The sequence below is a fragment of the Camelus dromedarius genome, chromosome 16, assembly GCF_036321535.1.
Source record: "Camelus dromedarius isolate mCamDro1 chromosome 16, mCamDro1.pat, whole genome shotgun sequence".
NCBI lineage: Eukaryota > Metazoa > Chordata > Mammalia > Artiodactyla > Camelidae > Camelus > Camelus dromedarius.
In genome coordinates this window covers 47,362,193-47,383,967 of record NC_087451.1, presented here as the reverse complement: position 1 = coordinate 47,383,967, position 21,775 = coordinate 47,362,193, and the positions used below count along the sequence as shown (strand labels likewise).

Below are 21,775 nucleotides of genomic sequence, written 5' to 3'. Positions count from 1 at the left end.
AAAGAAAGAAAAAGGTATATGGGGATTATATGAGTTATCAACTACATAAGCAGTTTTTATAAATCCCATGCTGTGGCCCATGAATCTGAATGGCATGTGGCCCTAAAACACAACCCCCCCACCGTAAGTCAAGTCATTCCTACTATTCTGCAACATGTAATAACTCTGTGAACAGAGCAAGTGGCAAAGATTGCTTAATTTTTTCATGACTATTTTAATAAATACCTGGATAGGGGCCAGCTCATGGGAAAACATCTCTGAGATTTGGCATGTGTTAAATGTTTCCCAAGCAAGTCTTCTGTCTCATTTGGCCCCCTCATATTAATTAAGGATACTCAAGGTAATAGGTTTAGAAACTTAAGATTCGTATCTTTAAACCTAGTAATTCCGTTTAGTTCAAATAAAACAGAGTAGGTAGATTTGTGTACAAAGATAAGCATAGCTATAATATAATTATCGTATACTGTAACAATCTAAATTCTGCCTTGGGTTTCTTTCATATGATAAAAATGCATAAATCTTAGGTATTCAATTTGAAGTATTTTTACAGTGATACACAACACTATGTTAACCATTATCTTAAAAAAGCAAGATTAAAATGTCTTATCATTCCAGAAAGTTCCCTCATACCCCTCTTTAGTCAGTTCTATACTTTGATGACCACCACTTTGTTTCTTCACTGTTGATAGTTTTAACTGTTTTGTGGTTTCATATAAATGGAATCACACAAAATGTACTCTTTTGTGTCTGGCTTATTTTGATTAGCTTAATATTTTTGAGATCCATCTCTATAGTGTTCATCAAAGTTCATTCTTTTTTATTACTGTGAATAGTTTTCCATTGTGTGAATATACCACGATTTTTTAATCCATTCTTCTATTGATGAACACTTGGTTTGATTCCCATTTGGGGCTATTACACGTAAGGTTGCTATAAAAGTTCTTATACAAGTCTTTATATGAACATTATGTTTTAATTTCTTTTGTATGTTTGGGAGGTGGGTTGGAGGGGTGTTAGGTTTGTTTATTTGTTTGTTTATTAAATGGCGGTACTAAGGATTGAACCTAGGATCTCATGCATGCTAGACATGCCCTCTACTATACCCTCCCCTCTGTTTTAATTTCTTTTGGGTTAATAAATACTTAAAAGTAGAATTGCAGGGTCCTGGGGTATGTATCTGTTTAACTTACTAGGAAGCTGTCAAACTTTTTTCCAAAATTGCCGTACCATTTCACATGCCCATCTGCAGTGTATAGCAGTTGCATTTGGACCATATCCTCTCCAACATTTGGTGTAGTCAGCCTGTTTTTGTTATCCATTCTAGCTAGTGGGTGTCAAGTGGAATGTCATAGTGGGTGGGGTTTTCTGTTTGGGGTTTTTGGGGGGGGAATTTCACCATGACTAAAGATGTCACCATAATAAGGACCTTTTCATGTGCTTATTGTCACTTTTTTAATGAAGTGTCTCTTCAAATCTTTTGCCTTGTTTCTTATTCAGATATTCATATTTTTAATATTGATTTGTAGGAGTGCTTTATATAGTCTGGATACAAGTATTGTATCTTATATATATCTTGCAAGTATTTTTTTCTTCATCTATAATTTACCTGGTCTTTTTCTTATTATTGTCTTGATAAGAGGTTAAAAATTTTTAGTTTTAAATTCCTATTTAACTCAAATTAAACACAGGTAAAGGACTTGAATAGACATTTCTGCAAAGAAGATATGCAAGTGGCTAACAAGCACATGAAGAGTGCTCAACATCACTAGTCATTAGGGAAATGCAAATCAAAACCACAGTGAGGTGCCGCCTCACACCCACTAGGATGGCTATGTACACACACACACACACACACACACACATACACAATAGCAAGTGTTGGAGAGTGCAGAGGAATTAAAACTTCTGTATATTGCTTATAGGAATGTAAAAATGGTTCAGCTGCTGTGAAAAACAGTTAATGATGCCTCAAAAAGTTAAACATAGAATCTCCACATGACCCAGCAATTCTGCCCCTAGGTATATATCCAAAAAAATTGAAAACAGGTACTCAAACAAGTACATGTACACACATGTTCACAGCATCACTATTTACAAGGTGGAAACAACACAGATGTTCACCAGTGGATGAATGGATAAACACATTTGGTATATGCAAACAATGGAATATTATTTAGCTATAAAAAGGGATTAAGTACTGATACATGCTGTACAACACTTTAGAAACATGCTAAATGAAAGAAGCCAGAGACAAAAGGTGATATATTATATGACTATTCATATGGAATATCCAGAGTAAGTAAATCCATGGAGACAAAAAACAGATTGGTGTTTCCAGAATGGGGAGCAACTGCTTAACAGGTACAGGGTTTTCTTCTGAAGTGATAAAAATGTTTTGTAACTACATAGATGGTTGTCTAACATTGTGTTTATGCTAAATACTACTGAGTTGTTAACTTTGAAATGATTAGTTCTATGTTATATAAATTTCACCTCAATTAAAAAAATCATATATATATAAAATAGTGATTTTTGTGTCCTCCCCAAGAAATTTTTGCCTACCCTAGAGTCATGAAGACATTCTGTATTTTTTTCTGCTCTATAATTCTGGGGTTTATGTTGATATCAAAAGATTCTTTTAAAACTAATTTTTGTACATAGGGTGATACAGGGGTCAAGGGTTTTGTTTTTTGCCTTTATATACAGAGAACCAATTGTTTAAACAGAATTTGATGCTAACACATTTCTTTCCTCTTTGAGTTAACTTGACTTTTTGGTGGAAAATCAATTGACTAGGTATGTGTGGGTCTATTTCTAGATTTTATTCTGTTCCTTTGATCTATTCAGCTTATCCTTCCGCAAATACCACACTGTTTTGAAATGTGCTTTTTCCAACTTTTTTTTCTCCTTGAGATTGTTTTAGCTATTCTAGGTCCTTTACGTTCCTGTATAAATTTTAGAACCAGCTTGCCTGTTTCTTTAAAAAAAAAAAAAAAAAAGACCTGTTGGAAATTTAATTGGAAACTGCTCACTGGAGTATCTTACATTGATTCCTACTTCGTTAATAGTAGAATGGTCTAAAATGCTTTTGAAAGAAAAATGTTTTGCTTTATTTTATTCTTTTCTCTCCATTGTTTGTGTGCCTAGGTTACGAGACAAATGCAAGAACATGAGCAGGACTCTGAGCTTAGAGAACAGATGTCTGGCTATAAGAGAATGAGGCGGCAACATCAAAAGCAGCTGATGACTCTGGAAAATAAACTAAAGGCTGAGATGGACGAACATCGCCTCAGATTAGACAAAGATCTTGAAACACAGCGTAACAATTTTGCTGCAGAAATGGAGAAACTTGTCAAGAAACATCAGGCTGCAATGGAAAAAGAGGTAGCTGACTGAGTATTATTAATTTATTTATTCTAGTTTGTAACCATCTCAGAATTAACCAAGATGGCATTTTGATGTTAGGATATCTGTTCCCCAGAACTAAGCAGATCAGCTGGGGAAAGGGAGAAGCATTTACACAACGTGTATAATACCAAGTACTGAGTCTGGGAATCAATAGACAGATTATTTCCTGACATTTGATAGTTTTATAGTGTCACAGTGGGTAAGTCATGCAATCATTCTAGACTCTAGGTGCCCTGGTTATCTGAGGAGTTTGATAAATCACCTATCAGTAGGTGATTTACATCTCAAAAAATCACTCATGATTCTCTTTGCTGTGTATTTTTTGGAAACCTTTCTTAAATTTATAGCAGCATTTTAATATCAGAGAATAACTGAAGATTACTGTAATACATACGGAAAGTGTTAGTGATTATAAATTAAGAGAGATTCGGATTAGTTTTTTTTTAATGTTTTATTTTTTAAATTTTTCTGGGGGGAAGATAATTAGACTTATTTTTAGAGGAGGTACTGGGAATTAGAACCCAGAACCTCATGCATGCTAAGCATGCGCTCTACCACTTGAGCTATACCTTCCCCCAGATTAGTATTTAGCCCATTTATTTATTAACAAATAAGTATTCTACTGTATGATAAAGGCACTTTTTTTTTTAGGATTCTTGTTACGTGAAACCTTTTCTTCTTATGTTTTTGATGTCTGTGAGTTAAATTTTGATAGTCCCCTTTGTTAAGTAAAATATAAGGTTCTCAGTAAATTTACATAATTTCTAGAAATATGTCTGACTAGTCCAAGTTGAGGCATTATTTATCATAGCTACCTTGTTTACTCTTCCCCTCCCGAAAAGAAGAACTATTTTCTCATAATAGTGGACAATTCGGCAAAATAATTTATGGAGTAGATAAATATTTGATTTTGAAACAATTTGGTGAAAGAATGTATAGATATTTAGAATCTTATGGGGTTCTGCGAAGTATGTGTAATAATTTGGAAAGACGTAGATACTAACATATTTAGAAGAGCAATTTAAGAAACAGGATGTACAATATGATTACAGATTTATTTAAAATGTATGTATGCATGGAAAAAAATGAGGAAGGATATGCACCAAAATGTTTATATTGGTTATCTCTGGGTGCTAAAATCATGTAAATATTTCCTTTGTGTTTGTCTATATTTCCTAAATGATCTACAATGAATATGTATTGTATACATAATCAAATAAAATAATATGATACTGTTTAACATTTTCATATTATTTAATACATAAATTAAAGGTCATGGTTTAGTTTGAGGATGAATGTATTACATTATTTAATATATGAGTCAATAGAGATAGAAGGTCATGATTTAATTACATTTGTGGATAAATTTGTTCTTATTTTATTTTATTGGGGGAGGACATGTTGTTGTTAAGTGGGAAAAAAACTGAAAACATTTGACTCTGTAAAAGACCAGCATTTTAAAGATGAGTTCCATTTACTGGTTCTCTGAAATTCAAATAATAAGGATGCTGACTGATACTTACTAATAATTTGCTGGGTATTCTTCTTTTGGTAATGCTTATGTTGATTTTGTTCTTAGGGGGGAAAATATCCTTAGTGGTGTATATTAAGTTGCTGCTTTGAATCTATCTACTTAACTAATTTGATCCACTTTTTAAATTTCCTATAGGCTAAAGTGATGGCCAATGAGGAGAAAAAATTTCAGCAACATATTCAGGCCCAACAGAAGAAAGAACTGAACAGCTTTTTGGAGTCCCAGAAAAGAGAATATAAACTTCGAAAAGAACAGCTTAAGGAGGTGCATATTTTGAAAAAATTTATCTATTGATGTTGATCAACTCATATAAACATTAGAATAAATCAAATATACATTGATGTTTATCAATTGAAAGAACCATTAGGATAAATTTTTCTTTCGTTGTTTGTGGCCACTAAACACGTATCAGTTTGAATAAAGACATTAATTATAATCAGTTACTCTTCTGCAGACCAAGATCCTCGTGAATAGGATCTAAAAAGAATCATCTCTTAAAAATACAAATTATTTTATTTATAATAGCTTTCCTATGTACTTATTAAATAACTGACTCACTAGAAATAAAATATTTGAGCTGTGAAAAGAAGCGACACATTTCTGTCTTTTAAAAGTAGATCATACCTTTTTACTTTAGGCTCAGAAAATTACAATAATTTGTTCTTATTCTAGTTTTCACATATAGTAAAAATAAGAGGCGTATTTGCTTATCATGTGTTCTTTAATAGGAGAACATGCTGATCATTTTTTATGACTACATTATTTCATATTTATTTCCCCTCTATGTGCTGCTTTCTTGAACTTCTTTTATTTTTTTTTTTATTTTATTAAATTGAGTTATATAGTCAGTTTACAATGTTGTGTCAATTTCTGGTATACAGCAGAATTCTTCAATTATACGTAAATAAACATATATTCATTTTCATATTTTTCACTGTGAGTTGAACTTCTTTTAAAAGCAAATGTCCAACTTTGAAGAAAGTTTTGTTTGTTCCAAGGCAGTTTCTGAAAGGTAAACTGCAATAGTAGTCAGGACAGAAAAATGATGTCTTAATGTAGACCCCCCTTTTATAGACTAATTGAAATTTTTAGTCTATGTAATTAATTATTAGTGCACAGTTAAATTAATTGATTTTAATAAAATAATAGTAATCTCTTTGATAGTAATGTTTTTGTCTGTGTAGGAATTTGCCTTATAATCAGATATGTAAGTCTGACTATGGACATTTTGTTGGCACAAAAACTTGCTATATTTACTCTGCTAACTGAGGTTCATTGACAAGATTTTTCTAACTCTAAAGGATGTAACCTGCAGTACATTCCCATGACTAATACAAAAGCCAAACTCTACACTGGCACTTTGGGTTTGGGTTTGAAGAGATTTTAAATAGAATTCCTCACAGTAAATAAATATGCAATAAAATTCAGTTTACAGATCTTTTCCCAGTGAAGTGAGATTTTAATTTTATAGATATGTTGCTTTAGATAATTGTTGAGTCATAGAACATGTAGTCCAACTAATAAACTCATTTTCCTTTAGAAGCCAGATTTATATGTGTTTATGTGTGCATGTTCATTTAAAATAATAATTTTTAGCATAGAGGAAGGGACATACTAGAGTCTTGGTGGAAAAGGTCCTTGGCAAAAGATTTTGCAAAAAATACCCAGATGACTCTTTATGTATGTACCTGTGTTATCCATCTCTTCCCATTGTGTGTGTGTGTGTGTATGTAGCCTTAAATTAAAAACTATTAACTTATGTGAGGTTTTTTTTTTTTTTTGATGTGTTTGAATATCTTATGAACTAAAGTTATGAAGAATTGATCTCTTTCTTGAAAAACAGGGGAAGGACTGTAAGGTTAGTAGACTCTGAAAAATTATCTTATACCTAGAAAAGATAGCTAGTTTTTATCCTGTGCAGTGTTGATGCTTTTTAGGTGGAAAATATATTAGTATTAATTATCATCCTAGAGTTTGCCTCATTGAGTGCATCGTCAGTATGTTGTCATCTTGCTCAATATAAATGCATTTTCATTTGTAAAGTAGTATTTTCATTTTCATTTCTTTTTTTTTAATGGAGGTACTGGGGATCGAACCAGGTACCCCTTATATGCTCAGCATGCTCTCTACCACCTGAGCTATACCCCCACCCTTTGTAAGATAATATTTTAAATGCTGTAGAGAAGCACTGGTTTTGATTTATTCAGTAGTTATTTATGCAAAACATTAAATGCATTCATAAAGGATATCTCTGTTCTCCCAAGATTTTGTTGATTTTTCATTTAATTTCCAGTTTTTTTATATTGAGTCCATTCATAATTTTGCCAGAAACTTAATATTTAGAATGTCAAAAACCAAGAAGTGACACATAGCTGAATTTTAGCCCATAGTTTAATTCACATATATTATCTTTACCTGAGAGAAGTGCCTTCTGTCCCTTCTTGGGAAGGATTTAAAGAAAGATGTATTACACTTCATTTACCAAGATTGTGTGCTTTTTTTTTCCAATTGAAAAATATGACTTTATTAAAATATAAAATTTTTTTATTTATCAAATGATACCAGAAATAAAGATAAGCCACAGAAGATACTGGCAATATACGTAACTGTTAAAAGATCAAAAAAGTCATGTTGTGTTTGGCAGAACACAGTAGAAAAATAGGTAGAAAGTATAAGCAAGCAATTCACAGGTAAGGAAATACAAGCCAAAAGATTTTTTTTAATATTCTCAACTTCACTAGTAATAAGGAAATACTAATTATAACTCCAGTAAAATACCATTTTAAACCTATCAGGCTGACAAAAAATAGGACAATACCCAGTGTTGAAGAGGAGTAGGGAAATGGACTCTTACAGACTACATAGGGTAAGATGTACTATCACTTTAGAAAGCAAGGCTGAAAAGGGATGTAGTCTATAATCTAGCAAGCCTTCTCCCACGTACATATACTGCCTAGAGAAACTCTAACACATAAGTACAATGAAACAGGTAAAATAATGCTCACTGCTTCACCGTATGTAGTGACAAAATTTAGAAATAACCTAATTGTCAGAAAAGGAATTGATAAAGTAGTGTGGCTTTTTCATACAATTTTTCACACACAGTAACTTTGGCTTATTCAATAATCATATATTTATATAACAAAAAATTAAAAATACTTATTATAAGGGTAAGACACTGACTTTAAGATGCATCACAATTTCAAAGATGTCAAAATGTGGGGAAAATTATGCATGTTGGAATTAATGACATGCAGCAAAATGAATTAACTGAATATACATACGTATTTCAACATGGATAAATCTCAAAACAACAATGTAGAACAAAAAACAAGATGTGGAAGAGCATGTATCATTGAAAGTTAATAGCAGACAAACCTATACTATGTTTTTAGATAAGTATGTGGTAAAAGTATAAAAACATGCATGGAAATGATAAAAATGACAGGAAGATAGTGACAAGGAGGGACTTCAGCTATATGAATTGTTTTATTTTGCACTTAGGGTGGCAATTGCATTGTAATTGATTCTGTTACTCTACACTTTCATAGCCTAAATGTACATTAATTTAAAAAGTTTTTTTATTTAATTATTTTTTTGTGTGTGGGGGTATAATTAGATGTATTTAGTTTTTAATGAAAGTACTGGGGATTGAACAATATTGTGTGCTTTTAAAGCTATAAATCATAAATGTGTCTGTGTAAAGCTAAAAGGCATGCATGTTTTCTAGTGTGCATTTCTCTTTTCCTGTCCTATTTCACGGGTAACTCAAGAAAAGGAAGATATTACCTACCTCCTTAAGGTCATTGCCCTATCTTGAGCATTAGAAAGGACGCAGATTAAGTACTTTTATCTAAATGTACCAGATAAAGGTTGGTACATTCATATAGTTAATTTTTTGTATGTATTTTGAAATGAGTTGTTTTATATGTTGCCAGGAGCTGAATGAAAACCAGAGCACTCCAAAAAAGGAAAAACAGGAGTGGCTTTCAAAGCAGAAGGAGAATATACAACATTTCCAAGCAGAAGAGGAGGCTAATCTTCTTCGGCGTCAGAGACAATACCTAGAGCTGGAATGCCGCCGCTTCAAGAGAAGAATGTTACTTGGGCGCCATAACTTAGAGCAGGACCTTGTTAGGGAGGTATGTTTGAGATGAGAATCTTTTCTGTAAATATGTCAGTCACATCCCAGCCTCAGGGCCTTTGCACTTGTACTTCCCTCAGCGTGCATCCTGCTTCCCCAGATTATCTACATGACTTGCTTTCTGCCTTCATGTCTCTCCTCAGATGTCACCTCCTCAGAAATGCCTTTCCTGATCATGAAATCCTCCTTACTTAAATGTTCTTTGCACTTTCTCTTACATGCACACACTTTTTGGGAGGATGGCTCTCCCCCTGACTAGAATGTACATTTTATGAAGTCATGGGTTTTGCTCAGGTTTTTATATCCCTAGTATCTGGCCCGTAGTAGTTATTTAATGAATATTTATCAAATAAATATTAAATCTGTAAATGAGAGAAGTGTTAATTTTTAAATATGATAAAGTTAATTGGATAATTTATGTCTTTTGATCTGAAATGGGTGCCATGAAGTGTGTGTTACCATTTAACACATTTTTATAATCATTAATTGGGCAAATGTAGAAACTCTCCAGTGAAAACAATATTCTCATTATTAGGTACACCTGTGAGCACAGATGAATTTGTTCCAAAAGTGGCTTAAAATATAAGCTTCAGATATAGCATAGTTGTTCAAATTCACTACTAATTAAAGAAATTCAAATTAAAACAGTTTCGTCAATTAGATAAGAACATTTTAAAAGATTGGCAACATTGAAATAGTGGCATGAGGAAATGTGCAATGTTGATAAGAGTTTAAATTGATACTGCCCTTTTGGAGCACATATGCTCTTTACCCATGAAAACCACTTCTAGAACTCTTATCGTAAAGAAATAATAACATGATTATATGATGTATCATGCATAGACATTTAATGAAAATTTGCTTATAAAGCAAAAAAAAGGGAAAACTGGTATTTCAAAGCAGATATTTATTATGAAACTTACCAAAAAAAAGATCTGTGTATACTGATCTGATCTAGATCTATGTCCATTATATTCTTAGATAAGTAAAACACTTTACATGTCTAGAATGTGTATTGTTACTCAGTTTCAAAACTATACAGTTTTGTATAATAGATGTTTCATGATAAGCATGGGGAGGGTTAGGAAGCATTTGCACCAAACTGTTGGCCTCTGGAGAAGGGGTTTGCAGAGGCAGAGGGAGCAGGTCTGACTTGCACATTGTGTGTGTGTGTGTGTGTGTGTGTGTGTTGTACACTTGTTCTTTTTAATCTGAAAAAAAAGAATTATAACATTTATTGAACATCATGTGCTAGGTATTATTCTGAGAACTTTACATTTATGAACTAATTTCATCCTCACATTAAATATATGAAATAGCTATGTTATTATCTCCATTTAAAAAGTAATGAAACTGAAACACAGTTTCAGTTTAAGTAACTAACTGAAGGACTTAGTGCTCTAAGTAGCAGAGCCAGGATTTAGAACACAGGCAGTCTAGCTCTAGAGTTTCATGTTCTTATCCACTACACCATACTGGTATACTGCATGTAATTAGGATACTCTGAAGAAATTCAAAGGATGGCTTAGGAGTCCTCTTCAGATACAAAATTAGGAAGCAGTAAAGGAAGGAAAGAAAGAAGGACATTAAGCCTCTTAAGATAGATTTGATATGTCTTATTGCATAAAATAGTATAAATGAATAGAAAATGAATAGAATAAGGAAATTTGTGCTAATTGCTCATTTACTACAGTAAAGATCATAAAATTTACTATGCAGTCATTATTGAATTAGAGGATTACATCTATTTGCTGGCTAGTCTGTTTCTTAGGACTTTTTTTTCCCTGGCATTGTACAGCAATGAATTATACCTTTGTCTTTTGTGTTACGGATTAGGAATTAAATAAGAGGCAGACTCAAAAGGACTTAGAGCATGCCATGCTGCTGCGACAGCATGAATCCATGCAAGAACTGGAGTTCCGCCACCTCAACACAATTCAGAAGATGCGCTGTGAGTTGATCAGATTGCAGCATCAAACTGAGCTTACTAACCAGCTGGAATATAATAAGCGAAGAGAACGAGAATTAAGGCGAAAGCATGTCATGGAGGTTCGACAACAACCTAAGAGTCTGAAGGTAACTTTAGCCTAAGCTTCTTGACACATGGGAAAAGAGATGAAAGGCATCCAGCAGCAAAAGTCTAAGACAAATGTCCATCATAAAGAATTTGAATCAACTTTTTTCTTTTCATTTTAAGCATGTTTGATTAGTTTTAATGTGGCGTTTCTGTAGCTACTCACTTTTTGCTCTTGTATTTCTCAGTAGATGACCCTCCCAAATTTTTTTTTTCATTTTTCGAATTTTTTTTTTTAATGGAGATACTAGGGATTGAACCCATGACCTCTTGCATGCTAAGCACACACTCTACCACTGAGCAATTCCCCACACCCCCAAAAATTTTAACTATGGGAAGTGCCATAAATAAGAATCAGAATTCTTATTTTAATGTACCCAAATGTCCGCTGATAATATTACAGTCTATGTGTTAACATGCTAACCTGTTGGCTTCTCTCTAGTGTTCCAAGTAATACAATTTTGGAATCTTATTTGCTCTCAATGTGATTTGTATCCAAAAAAGATGGTAAGTTCCTAATCAGTACAGAAGCCAGTGGAATGAAAAATGCCTTTTAACCCCCTCTCCCTCCCCTCTTTGTACTCATCTTAAGAGGAATGGTGGAATCATCACAGTGTTACTCTCATTCTGCTTATTTTCTCTATGTGTTTGGTAGTGTTTAAGTGAGACCATGACATGGATAGTTGGGGCATATATTTTTTAATTAACACGTCAAAATGGAGCAAGTTGTTATATGCCTGCCCCTAAATAAATAAGGAGAGACAAGTGTTGATGATACATAATACCAAGGAACTTTTGTATTTGCTTTGTATAGAGGAATTCATTCACATGAAATCAAAAGACACCAAAGTGTACTATAAAGTTAAAGGTTTCCCCCCTCCCCATGTCCCTCTGGCCACCTCATCCAGCCTCTGCCACCAGATTTAACCAGAGTTAACAATTCCAAGAAATATCCAGTTTTATAACTTGTAATAAATATTTGAAAGAGCATAATCCTATGAATCTTCATGAACAAAATAAAAACTGCTTACTGTATAGGCTGTCGTCCATATTAGTACCTAAATTAATCAGTACGTATCTGCACATTTTAAACTTTTATTTATATCCAGTAAGGCCCAGGTCCCACAGTACTTCCTTTTAAAACCCTACTCTCTTTTTTAAAGTATTTAATAATTAAACTATAAAACAGCTCTTGGTCTTGCCTGAATAACTGCCCTGGAGAGAAGTGAAATTCATTCACAGGAATAATCTGTGTCAAAATCTAGAAGGTATACCACACCCGTTGGTATTTTCAATTCCTGCTTGACTCCATTCAAATAAGCTGTCCTGAACAAAGTATAGAAGCAAAGTTGTTTTACCCCTTCCTTGTAAACCTAAGTAAAATTTCACTTTCCTGTTTTCAGAACAGGTGATTAACATTTACAGAGTAGCTTATGTTAACCACTCACATAACCTTTTTAGTCACATAACCTTTAGAAAATTGTAATTCATAATGGTTTTTCCAATTTATTTTGTTTTTGTAGTGGAGAGGTATATACTCTTTTGGCTACAGAGTAGACAGTTTCCCACCAAAAGATTTTTTAATTAACATGTCTGTGAAATTAATTATGGTCTTAAAGTCAGCAGTACCCAGAAGTAAAACAAACTGAAAGCTTGTTAGTTTTCTGTAGTCGTACTGTAAAACTGATATGATTGCATTTCTGTAGGGCTTGGCATAGAGTTGTTTGATGTTTAACCATTACTTTCTGTTTTCTGTTGCCCTTTCAGTTTGAAAGCTTGTAAACACTAGTGTGATTTTCATACATAGTATACAAAAAGTGTAGAGAAGTAATAATGTTTCAGAGTTATAGTCAGACTTGGAATAGAATGCCTCCTTCTGATGACAAAGGAGCTCAAGATTTTCCATGAAGGAGAGAATTCTGTAATTTTTTTTTAAAGGCTTTTTTTTTTCCTTTTTGGGGAAGGTAATTAGGTTTGTTTGTTTATTATTTTTAATGGAGGTACTGGGAATTGATGCCAGGACCTCATGCATGCTAAGCATGCTCTTTATACCACTGAGTGGTATCCTCCCCACTGTTCTAGTAGGGAAGAAAATCACCATGTTCCTCTTAGTTACATGTTTCTTTCTACTTACTCAAGTAGAACAAAACTGATTTGATTTTAACACCAAGTTATCTCATTTTTATTTACCTAAATAATAATTGCTTCTTACAACTTTCTCTAAGACTTTAACGGGGAGTATGGGGACTTCAGTTTTAGCATTTATGTAAGTTGACTAGGATTTGGGGGGATTGGGGTACCATGTCTAAGGGAATGGGTTGGATATTGCCTACTCTGCTCTTCCCTCATCTGCCATCCAAATGATGTTTTGTCAGTGTTAAGTGAGTAGAAACAACTGTAACTTAACATTCACCTTGCTCTAATGTGAGTCAGGCATTGAAGGATAGTTTATTCTTGGTACAAGTATTCTTGTTGAAAAAGTTATTTTCAAAGAGGTTTTTTTTTTTTCATTAGGCTAGTGTTATGGAATGATTACAGTTTTCTTGGCACTAGTGTTATGGAATGATTACAGTTTTCTTGGCACAATATTTTAAAAATAAAAACTTCTAAAAGAATGGAGGCTGTTATACAGAGGAATAAGAGAATGTCTAAATGTTATTGTCCCATTCCTGGCTAACTTGAAAGAATTTTGTTAACCAAGGACAGTATTTAAGAGTAGTGCCACTAAGCATAACTAAACTAAGAGTTTCTGTTTCTGGCTAGACGTTTCTTGACCCTTCATAGGATAAAGATATATGATGATAACCAGTGCCTTGGTTGGTGTAAAATATGGAAAGGGTATATTTGATGTAGTATTGGCGGGGTGGCAGGAGGACGAACAACTACTTCCTTGACAAGTGTGTTACTTTGGTCATCTATGCATTTGTTGCACACTAAATCAACCAATCAATATCTTGTCATTTTATATTAAGGTAAAAAATTTTCAACTGTAGCCTTAGTATAGTACATGAGTAAATTCTCACTTATAGGCTTGACCAGTATACCTTATAGAAATATATCTCATCAAATTTTGTTAAAGCCTGAATTCATAGAATAACTAACCTGTGATTAACCAAAAACTAAATCCAAACCTCTTTTGTCTCTGAACTTAAAATTGTTTTATCTCAGAAATTTTTATTAGTTCGCATCTGTTATCATCACACCAATAATGGTTGTCCCTTCCTTTGCCCCGTAACTTTTGTTTGACCTTTGAAGGATCGGTTGACTTGACTGACTTACAGATTTTTGCTTGTGGTGTTAAAGAGTAAAACCTTAATAAATATGTCTTTACATGTTTTATTCCCTTAAAGAAAAGATAATTATAATAACAATATATAGTCAACTACTAATACCCTACTTTTATAGGGTCTATCATAGACTGTGTAGTTGGAGTTGAGATTATCATTGAAAGAAATTGGAGCAAGATGTCTCAGATAAGGAACAGTAAATATGCTTATTTTTTCTCTCAGATCTAATAAAATATTGTCTGGCCAATAAACTACTTTTATATCTACTATACTTAATGCATGAGAAGAAATTTAATATTCTGTCATCAATGTGCAGAGTGATCAAAGCTAACTTTAATATTTACTCATAACTAAATTTACTAGCAAAATAATGAGTATTACTTGAATTCCTATGAAAAATGAAGTTCTTGATATTTTAATGTGTTAAATTAGTGTTTATGAAATAAAAATACATAGAATCCAATAGTTTGACCTAATAACCAAGTACAAAAGTACTATACCTTCAACCTTATGATCTGACCTTTTTATTTTTCCTCCCTTTGTCCTACTAGCCTTATTTTCATAGAAGCATAAAGTATACCAAATACCACATTAAAAATTATATGCATCTGTTTTTTTTCCCTTCCCAGTCTAAAGAACTACAAATAAAAAAGCAGTTTCAGGACACCTGCAAAATCCAAACCAGACAGTACAAAGCATTAAGAAATCACCTCCTGGAGACTACACCAAAGAGTGAGCACAAAGCTGTTCTGAAGCGGCTCAAGGAGGAGCAGACCCGGAAATTAGCCATCTTGGCTGAACAGTATGACCACAGCATTAATGAAATGCTGTCCACACAAGCTGTGAGTTTGTTTTATTTAGGCAAAACAAATTTAGTGTCCCTTTCCTTCCACCACCTGAATGAAATCCCAGTAGTTAAAATACTAGTTGGAAATACAGCTCTCCTACAGCTTGGGAAATAAGTGGTGGTGGTCTGTACTTTTCCTGTTCTCAGCATTGCTTGGAAGCAGTCATGATGTATATAGAATTCTCACTGATACATTTAGACATAAGGTTCTAAATAAGCGCTCTGCCAGTGCCTCTCAGGTGTTTAGCACGTATCCCATATTGCATATATAAAGCATATATAGCATATATGAGGATTAGAGCAGCAGCTTTATTAAGTAGTGGGCAAAAAGTAGTACTGTATTGGTAATCCAAACAGTCACATTTTAGTGAGTGCAAATACAAAATATTTTCTGTATAGTTTTGCAAACTTTTTCTTAAATTCTCAGATAGTAAATATTTTAGGTGTTGGGGGCCAGGATGCAAAATTGAGGATATTATGTGGTTACTTATCTAAAGTGCTTATGTGTTATTTTAAATGTAAAAACCATTCTTAACTAGTGGACTATTTAATTAATTAATTAATTAATTAATTAATTAATTAATTAATTAATTAAAACAGCCACTCAGATTTGGCTTGGAGGCTGTAGTTTGCTGGTCCTTGTTAAGTTATATCCATTGTGGAGAAGAGATTCAAAGTTTCACCACCTAATCAGATTCTAGATTTTTCTTGAGAAAAATATGATTGTTCAGGCATCCTCCAAATAGCTTATGATAGCTTTACCTTCGTAATACCATCATTGGTTACTGTGCCTTCCTTTTTCAAATATGCTTACTCTAAGATACAAATGTGAACAATTGTGTACTCTTCAAAAAAGGAGTCTGTCTTCTCTCATACCTCCTTTCTGTAGGTCATGAATAGATAGCTTACAGTAGAATATATCTTTTTATTTTCCTCTCTTTCAGCTGCGTTTGGATGAAGCACAAGAAGCAGAGTGCCAGGTTTTGAAGATGCAGCTACAGCAGGAACTGGAGCTGTTAAATGCGTATCAGAGCAAAATCAAGATGCAAGCTGAGGCACAACATGATCGAGAGCTTCGCGAGCTTGAACAGAGGGTCTCCCTCCGCAGGGCACTCTTAGAGCAAAAGGTAAAAGTTATAGAGGAAAGGTAATTGCGCTAGTATTTACTTTTATAAGAACCGTTTTATATGTACATTTTCATATTGACAGAGGTAGCATTAATTATTTTCACAATACCGTATTTCCTTAATTCTAGTTTTGGTAATGCTTTTCTTTAAAATTATTGATTCAGTAATGAGCCTTATAATTGATGAATTCTAGACATCAGGTGAATATAATTAAGTAGTAAGTGCTAGAGGAATGATACGGAGTTATGTGAAGACAGTTGAATTGGGAGAGAATAGCTCTTGGCTCCATGGTTCTTCACGTTTTGTGTACCTAGTTCTACCTAAAGAGATTGGAGAAAAACTCAGATAGTGAAGAAGAACTTCAGTAACTGGCTGAGAGAGGCGAGGGCACAGGATCTGGAGTATATACTTTACTCATATATCCTGTTCCTGGAACTGTATAGATTGATGGAAGACTACTAGCGGACAGAAGGTAAAAACCAGTTCTACATAAGTGAAGTCAGGTTGCAAATGTTACTTTTAGATGTATCTTTTTTTAAAAATTCTTTGTCAGATATATTAGAGAATAGAACCAGAATCCCCAAATTCATTTCCTTCCTTTAAGTCATTATACGGGTGTGTGTGTGTGTGTTTTAGAGAAAGGCTGATGGGCAGAAGATTTTTAGATTTTGAAAGATAAAGAGAGAAAAGGTGTTTATCATGAGAAGTAGTAGTATATCAGTTGTATTCAGGATTCAGATTAGGGGAGGATATAGGTCAGTGGTGGAATGCATGCAAGCATACATGAGGTCCTGGGTCCAATCCCCAGTACCTCCATTAAAATAAATAAATAATAGTAACTTAATTACCTCCCCTCCTTAAAAATAAAAATAAAAATATTTTAATAAATTGTATCCAGGATTCAGAGCTATGTTCTGGAATTCCTGAGCTGTAAGTCCCCAATAGCTGGTATAATCTTAGGTCCTTTGGTCCTTTGTAAGTTAATACTTGCCTAACTTATTAAAAGTTGTCATGGTTTCTGGACCATTGTCCCATAGATTTTCTTCTATTTCCTGCAGTTCTTGTGATAAAAATAAAATGCCTTATTAAATTAAAAACTATATTCTTAAAAAACCCACCAAAATAAGGTGTTACTCTTTCTCTGGCACAGCTCCCATTACTGGCTTCTTTGAGAGGTTCTTGCCTCTAAAAATTATCTCAATTATGTTTCTCATTCAAGATGGGAAAGATAGAAACACATATAAATTTTGAGAAAAATCTAGTTTGTTCCATGAACAGATTTCATAAATCTGATTCCAGCTTATTAAAGTTCAATCTAAAGTTCTGTCTTTTATGCTTCAAAAAACTATCACTAAAATGAAAACTCGCTATAGTATTTCGGGAATAGTGTTGTAGAAGAAATATTGGTACTATTGCAGTGGGCTCCCCCATACCTGTGGGTTCTGCATCCATGGATTCAGCTAACCTCTGATTGAAAATATTTGGGAAAAAAAAATTTCAGGAAGTTCCAAAAAGCAAAACTGCAATTTGCCACATCCCCCAGAAACTATTTACATAGTATTTATATTGAATAGGGTATAATAAGTATAGAGATGATTTAAAGTATGGGAGGCTCATATGTGGCTTATTTACAAATACTATGCTAATTTATGTAAGAGACTTGAGCATCCTCAGATTTTGGTGTCCGAGGAAGGGTCCTGGAACCGTTTTCCCAACGATACTGAGATATGACTATGTATTTATATTTTTAGCTCCATCTAGTGGTTCAGTTAGACGGTGCTAATTAGTATCTTAGGTACAGTCTTGTTTCAATACGTGAACCAAAGCCTACATGTTCTACAAAGCCTAGTAAAATGTGAGCATACAACTGATATACATTGGTGAAGGTGGAGTGGCACTCTCATACATTATTAATGCATTTTGGGAAGCAATTTGGAAGTATATATTGAGCTTTGGAAATGTTAAGTATTTAATAAGACTTGAAGAGTTTATTCCAAGGAAAGAAATCCAAATATAGGAAAAACAAAATGTGTAAATATGGTAATTATAGCATGTTTTATGGTGGTTTAAAATACATAACCATCTAAAATAGAGATATAGTTAAGTAATTATTAATTATGGCCAAGCCACTTAATAACACCTTATTCAGCCATTTAAATGATGGCTACAAAGACAATATTAGTATTGAAAAATGCTTATGATGTGTTGAATAAAATAAAAAAAGACAAATTACACTTCAAGTGAATTGACACAACACTGTAAACTGGCTATACTTCAATAAAAATACATATATACAAAAAATGAAGTGAATTGAAGCAATGCTAGTAGTGGCTATATTAATATAATAGATTGGTTCATTTTTCTGTTTTTTATTGTGGTTTATATTACTTTGATGGGGAATTGCATAAGATTATTTAGTATTACAAATAGTAGAGGTACAGTAGGGTGACAAATCTCTAGTGCTTTGAGTTGCTACTTGATTTTTCAGGGCTAAAATTTACATTTCAAATGAAGTGCATGATTTTAAAGTAGTTTGGGGTCAGTCGGCAGCTACCAAGGCCATGTACCCTCTCTGCAGAAACTGAAAAATCGTTACAGCTGTATTTTCTACACTTTGTGCTTATTGGTTGTACAAATAACAGTCATCTGAAAATAAATAGAGATGGAGCCAGAATGAATGTTAGTTGTTTCAAGATGAATAATAATTTTCTTTGAAGGTTGCTTTAAGTGCCCAAATAAACCAAGATTTGCTCCTTTAGGTTGAGACACCAACAAAGTAAAGTAAGCCTCACTTGACTCACATGAGTTCTTATTACAACTTTTCTCATATTTCATTTACATTAAAATTTCAGCAAAATGACAACTGTAAATGTTAGAATCCATCTGAATTTTATACACACATGGAAAGTGGTAGTATTTCCAAAAATGTAAATGTTTTCATTTTAGTTTTATCATTTCAATTAATTTTCTCTCAATATTTCACTTAGTATGAACAACATTAGAATTAATGATTGGAACATCTTACAGCCTTTTTCTTTGTGGATCTGAAAATAGTCACACGAAAATACCGCATTTGATTTTAAAGATAGTTTGAAAGAACTTCTCAAAAGTCTTAATTATGGGAAGTTTTATCCACCCAGTGAAACCACCTTTCTAATTTGTGGTAATAAATAATATATTTTAAAAGAAACGGGGGTTAGTGTAATCTGTCATAACTCTTAGGTTTTATTTTTATTTAATTGTAAAATATTCTGCATTTCTTAAATGACAGAACTAATCAGCAAACAAAATTAAAGCAGTATTTACTGGATAAAAGGTTGATAAGCATTAATGTGCTTAATATTTTTATCATGAGTTTCCTTCAGATTGTATACAAGGAATTCAGATCAGTTACATGCTAAGTGCTTTCCTATCATTAGATCCCTCAAATTAAAATAAGTGCTTTAAGTAAATGGATTTTTAAAATTCTTACATATAAAATATTTTAAAATTTTGAAGTTCTTTGAATCCTTAGAGATACATAAGTTTAATTCAAAAGAATCAGGTCTTTTATATATAGATATTAGTAGAAAAATTATTTTACAAATACGCAACCCTTTTTTTTTTAAAAACCTGGCACATACAGAGAAACATAAGTATAAATTGAAATGTCCTTAATTTCTCTGCTTCGAATCACCACATTTAACATTTTGATGTCTTTCCCTCACAAGAAGCATTCATGTTTAATCTAAGTTCTCCTTCAACCTTCTAATGAATGGCCCTCTCTCAACCTTTATAACACTTTATTTAGTATTTAGAACTTTCAATAATTTTCAGACTCTTACTAGAGTCTCTATCTGGTTGACTTGTAATTCTTCAGACACTTCTTATTTTACCATTTTTCTGTGTACCTGCATATGTTCTCTCTGCTGAAAATATCTTTCCCTCCCCACATCTTTCTGGTAAACTTGGTATTCTTCCTTCAGAATCCAGTTTCTGCCACCTCCTCTAAGAAGGCTTCTTTGCCCTTCTCTCCTTCCCCTATAGAGCGAATCACTTCATCCCTTTGTATTTCTGCTATACCTTATAAATCTGTTATTACATCTTAACCACATTCTGTTGTAATTTTTTATTTGCATGTGTTTCCCATGCTAAACTATGGGGTTTTTTTGAGGGCACTTAAAAATTGATACATAAAATGTAAACATTTATAGAGCTAGATATCTGCAGATAACAAAGACTATTGGCTTAAGTCCTCAAATATTCCTGATGTCTGATTAGTTAATTCTTTTTTTTTTTTTTACAAATTCTCATTATTTCCTTTTTTTAACTTTTTTTCAAGAAAAATTTCAAACATACACAAAAATAGGAAGAATGAGTACAGTGAAATCCCAGGTACTCATTACCCAGCTTCAACAGTTACCAATATTCTGCATAGAGTACATCTTTTTGATTTTGCTAATTTTTTCTTATCTATTCCTCTGCTGCACACATACACAACTTTTTGGAGGGGGTAGAAGGAAGGAGAGTGGAATATTTTAAAGCAAATTTCAGCACAGCATCATTTTACTCCTAAACATAAATAAGGACTTTTTTAATTTAAAATAAGCATAGTTCCATCTTGATATTTAATAAAATTAATAATAAATTTTAAGTATTGCCTAATACTCAGTCCTTGCCTACATTTCCCCTTTTATCTTAAAAATATCTAAAGTTGGCTTATTTGGATTGGGGCCCAAACAAGGTCCTCATACAGCTTTAGTTAATTATCTTTTAAGTCAATTAACCTATAACAGGCAATTGTCAATTCGATCATCCAAAGAAAAGTTCTCCATCAACTTTTTTTAGCCTATTAACTTTATTTAGTATGAAATGTTTTACATTAATAAATTATGTATAGTCAACTACATTTATTTGTAATACCTTCCAGTTTTCCAGTTGCTAATTTCTAGATACATAGTCTCCTAATTTTTTAATGAAAACTTTGTGGTTTTGATTATTTGCTTGCTTTTCCATTTAAGGATTTGGTCTATCTGGAATGCAGTATAAGATAGGGTTCCATTTTTATTTCCTTGCGGATGGCTGGCCAGTTATGCCTGTGTTATTAAAAATCCATCTTTTTCCCAGTGAATTAATTACTGCTTTTGTCTTGCATCAAAAACCTGCAAACTGAGATCTTCATTCTACTTCTGTTTCATGAATGATCTGTTCCTACACGAATACCATATTTATTTTATTAGAGTGACTGTTTGGTATATCTGATAAGACAAGTTTCCCTTCACCCATTTTATTTTTTATTCAATGCTTTGCCTAATGGATTAAATAGTCATTGATGATAATTGCCTTGATTTTTTGTTTCAATTAAGATTATTGCC

At 32.9% G+C, this 21,775-nt stretch overlaps 1 protein-coding gene across 2 annotated transcripts in view; it reads left to right on the top strand.

Moving 5' to 3' along the window:
• The window catches only part of TAOK1 (TAO kinase 1), a 113,388-nt gene that overhangs the window by 82,036 nt on the left and 9,577 nt on the right, over positions 1–21,775 (top strand). For both annotated transcript variants that reach the window (XM_010978947.3, XM_031468452.2), the window contains 6 exons: positions 3,148–3,384; positions 5,078–5,206; positions 8,881–9,084; positions 10,923–11,162; positions 15,077–15,289; positions 16,239–16,421. In XM_010978947.3, coding sequence (XP_010977249.1) covers positions 3,148–3,384; positions 5,078–5,206; positions 8,881–9,084; positions 10,923–11,162; positions 15,077–15,289; positions 16,239–16,421 — 1,206 coding nt within the window. The remainder of the gene's footprint in view (positions 1–3,147; positions 3,385–5,077; positions 5,207–8,880; positions 9,085–10,922; positions 11,163–15,076; positions 15,290–16,238; positions 16,422–21,775) is intronic.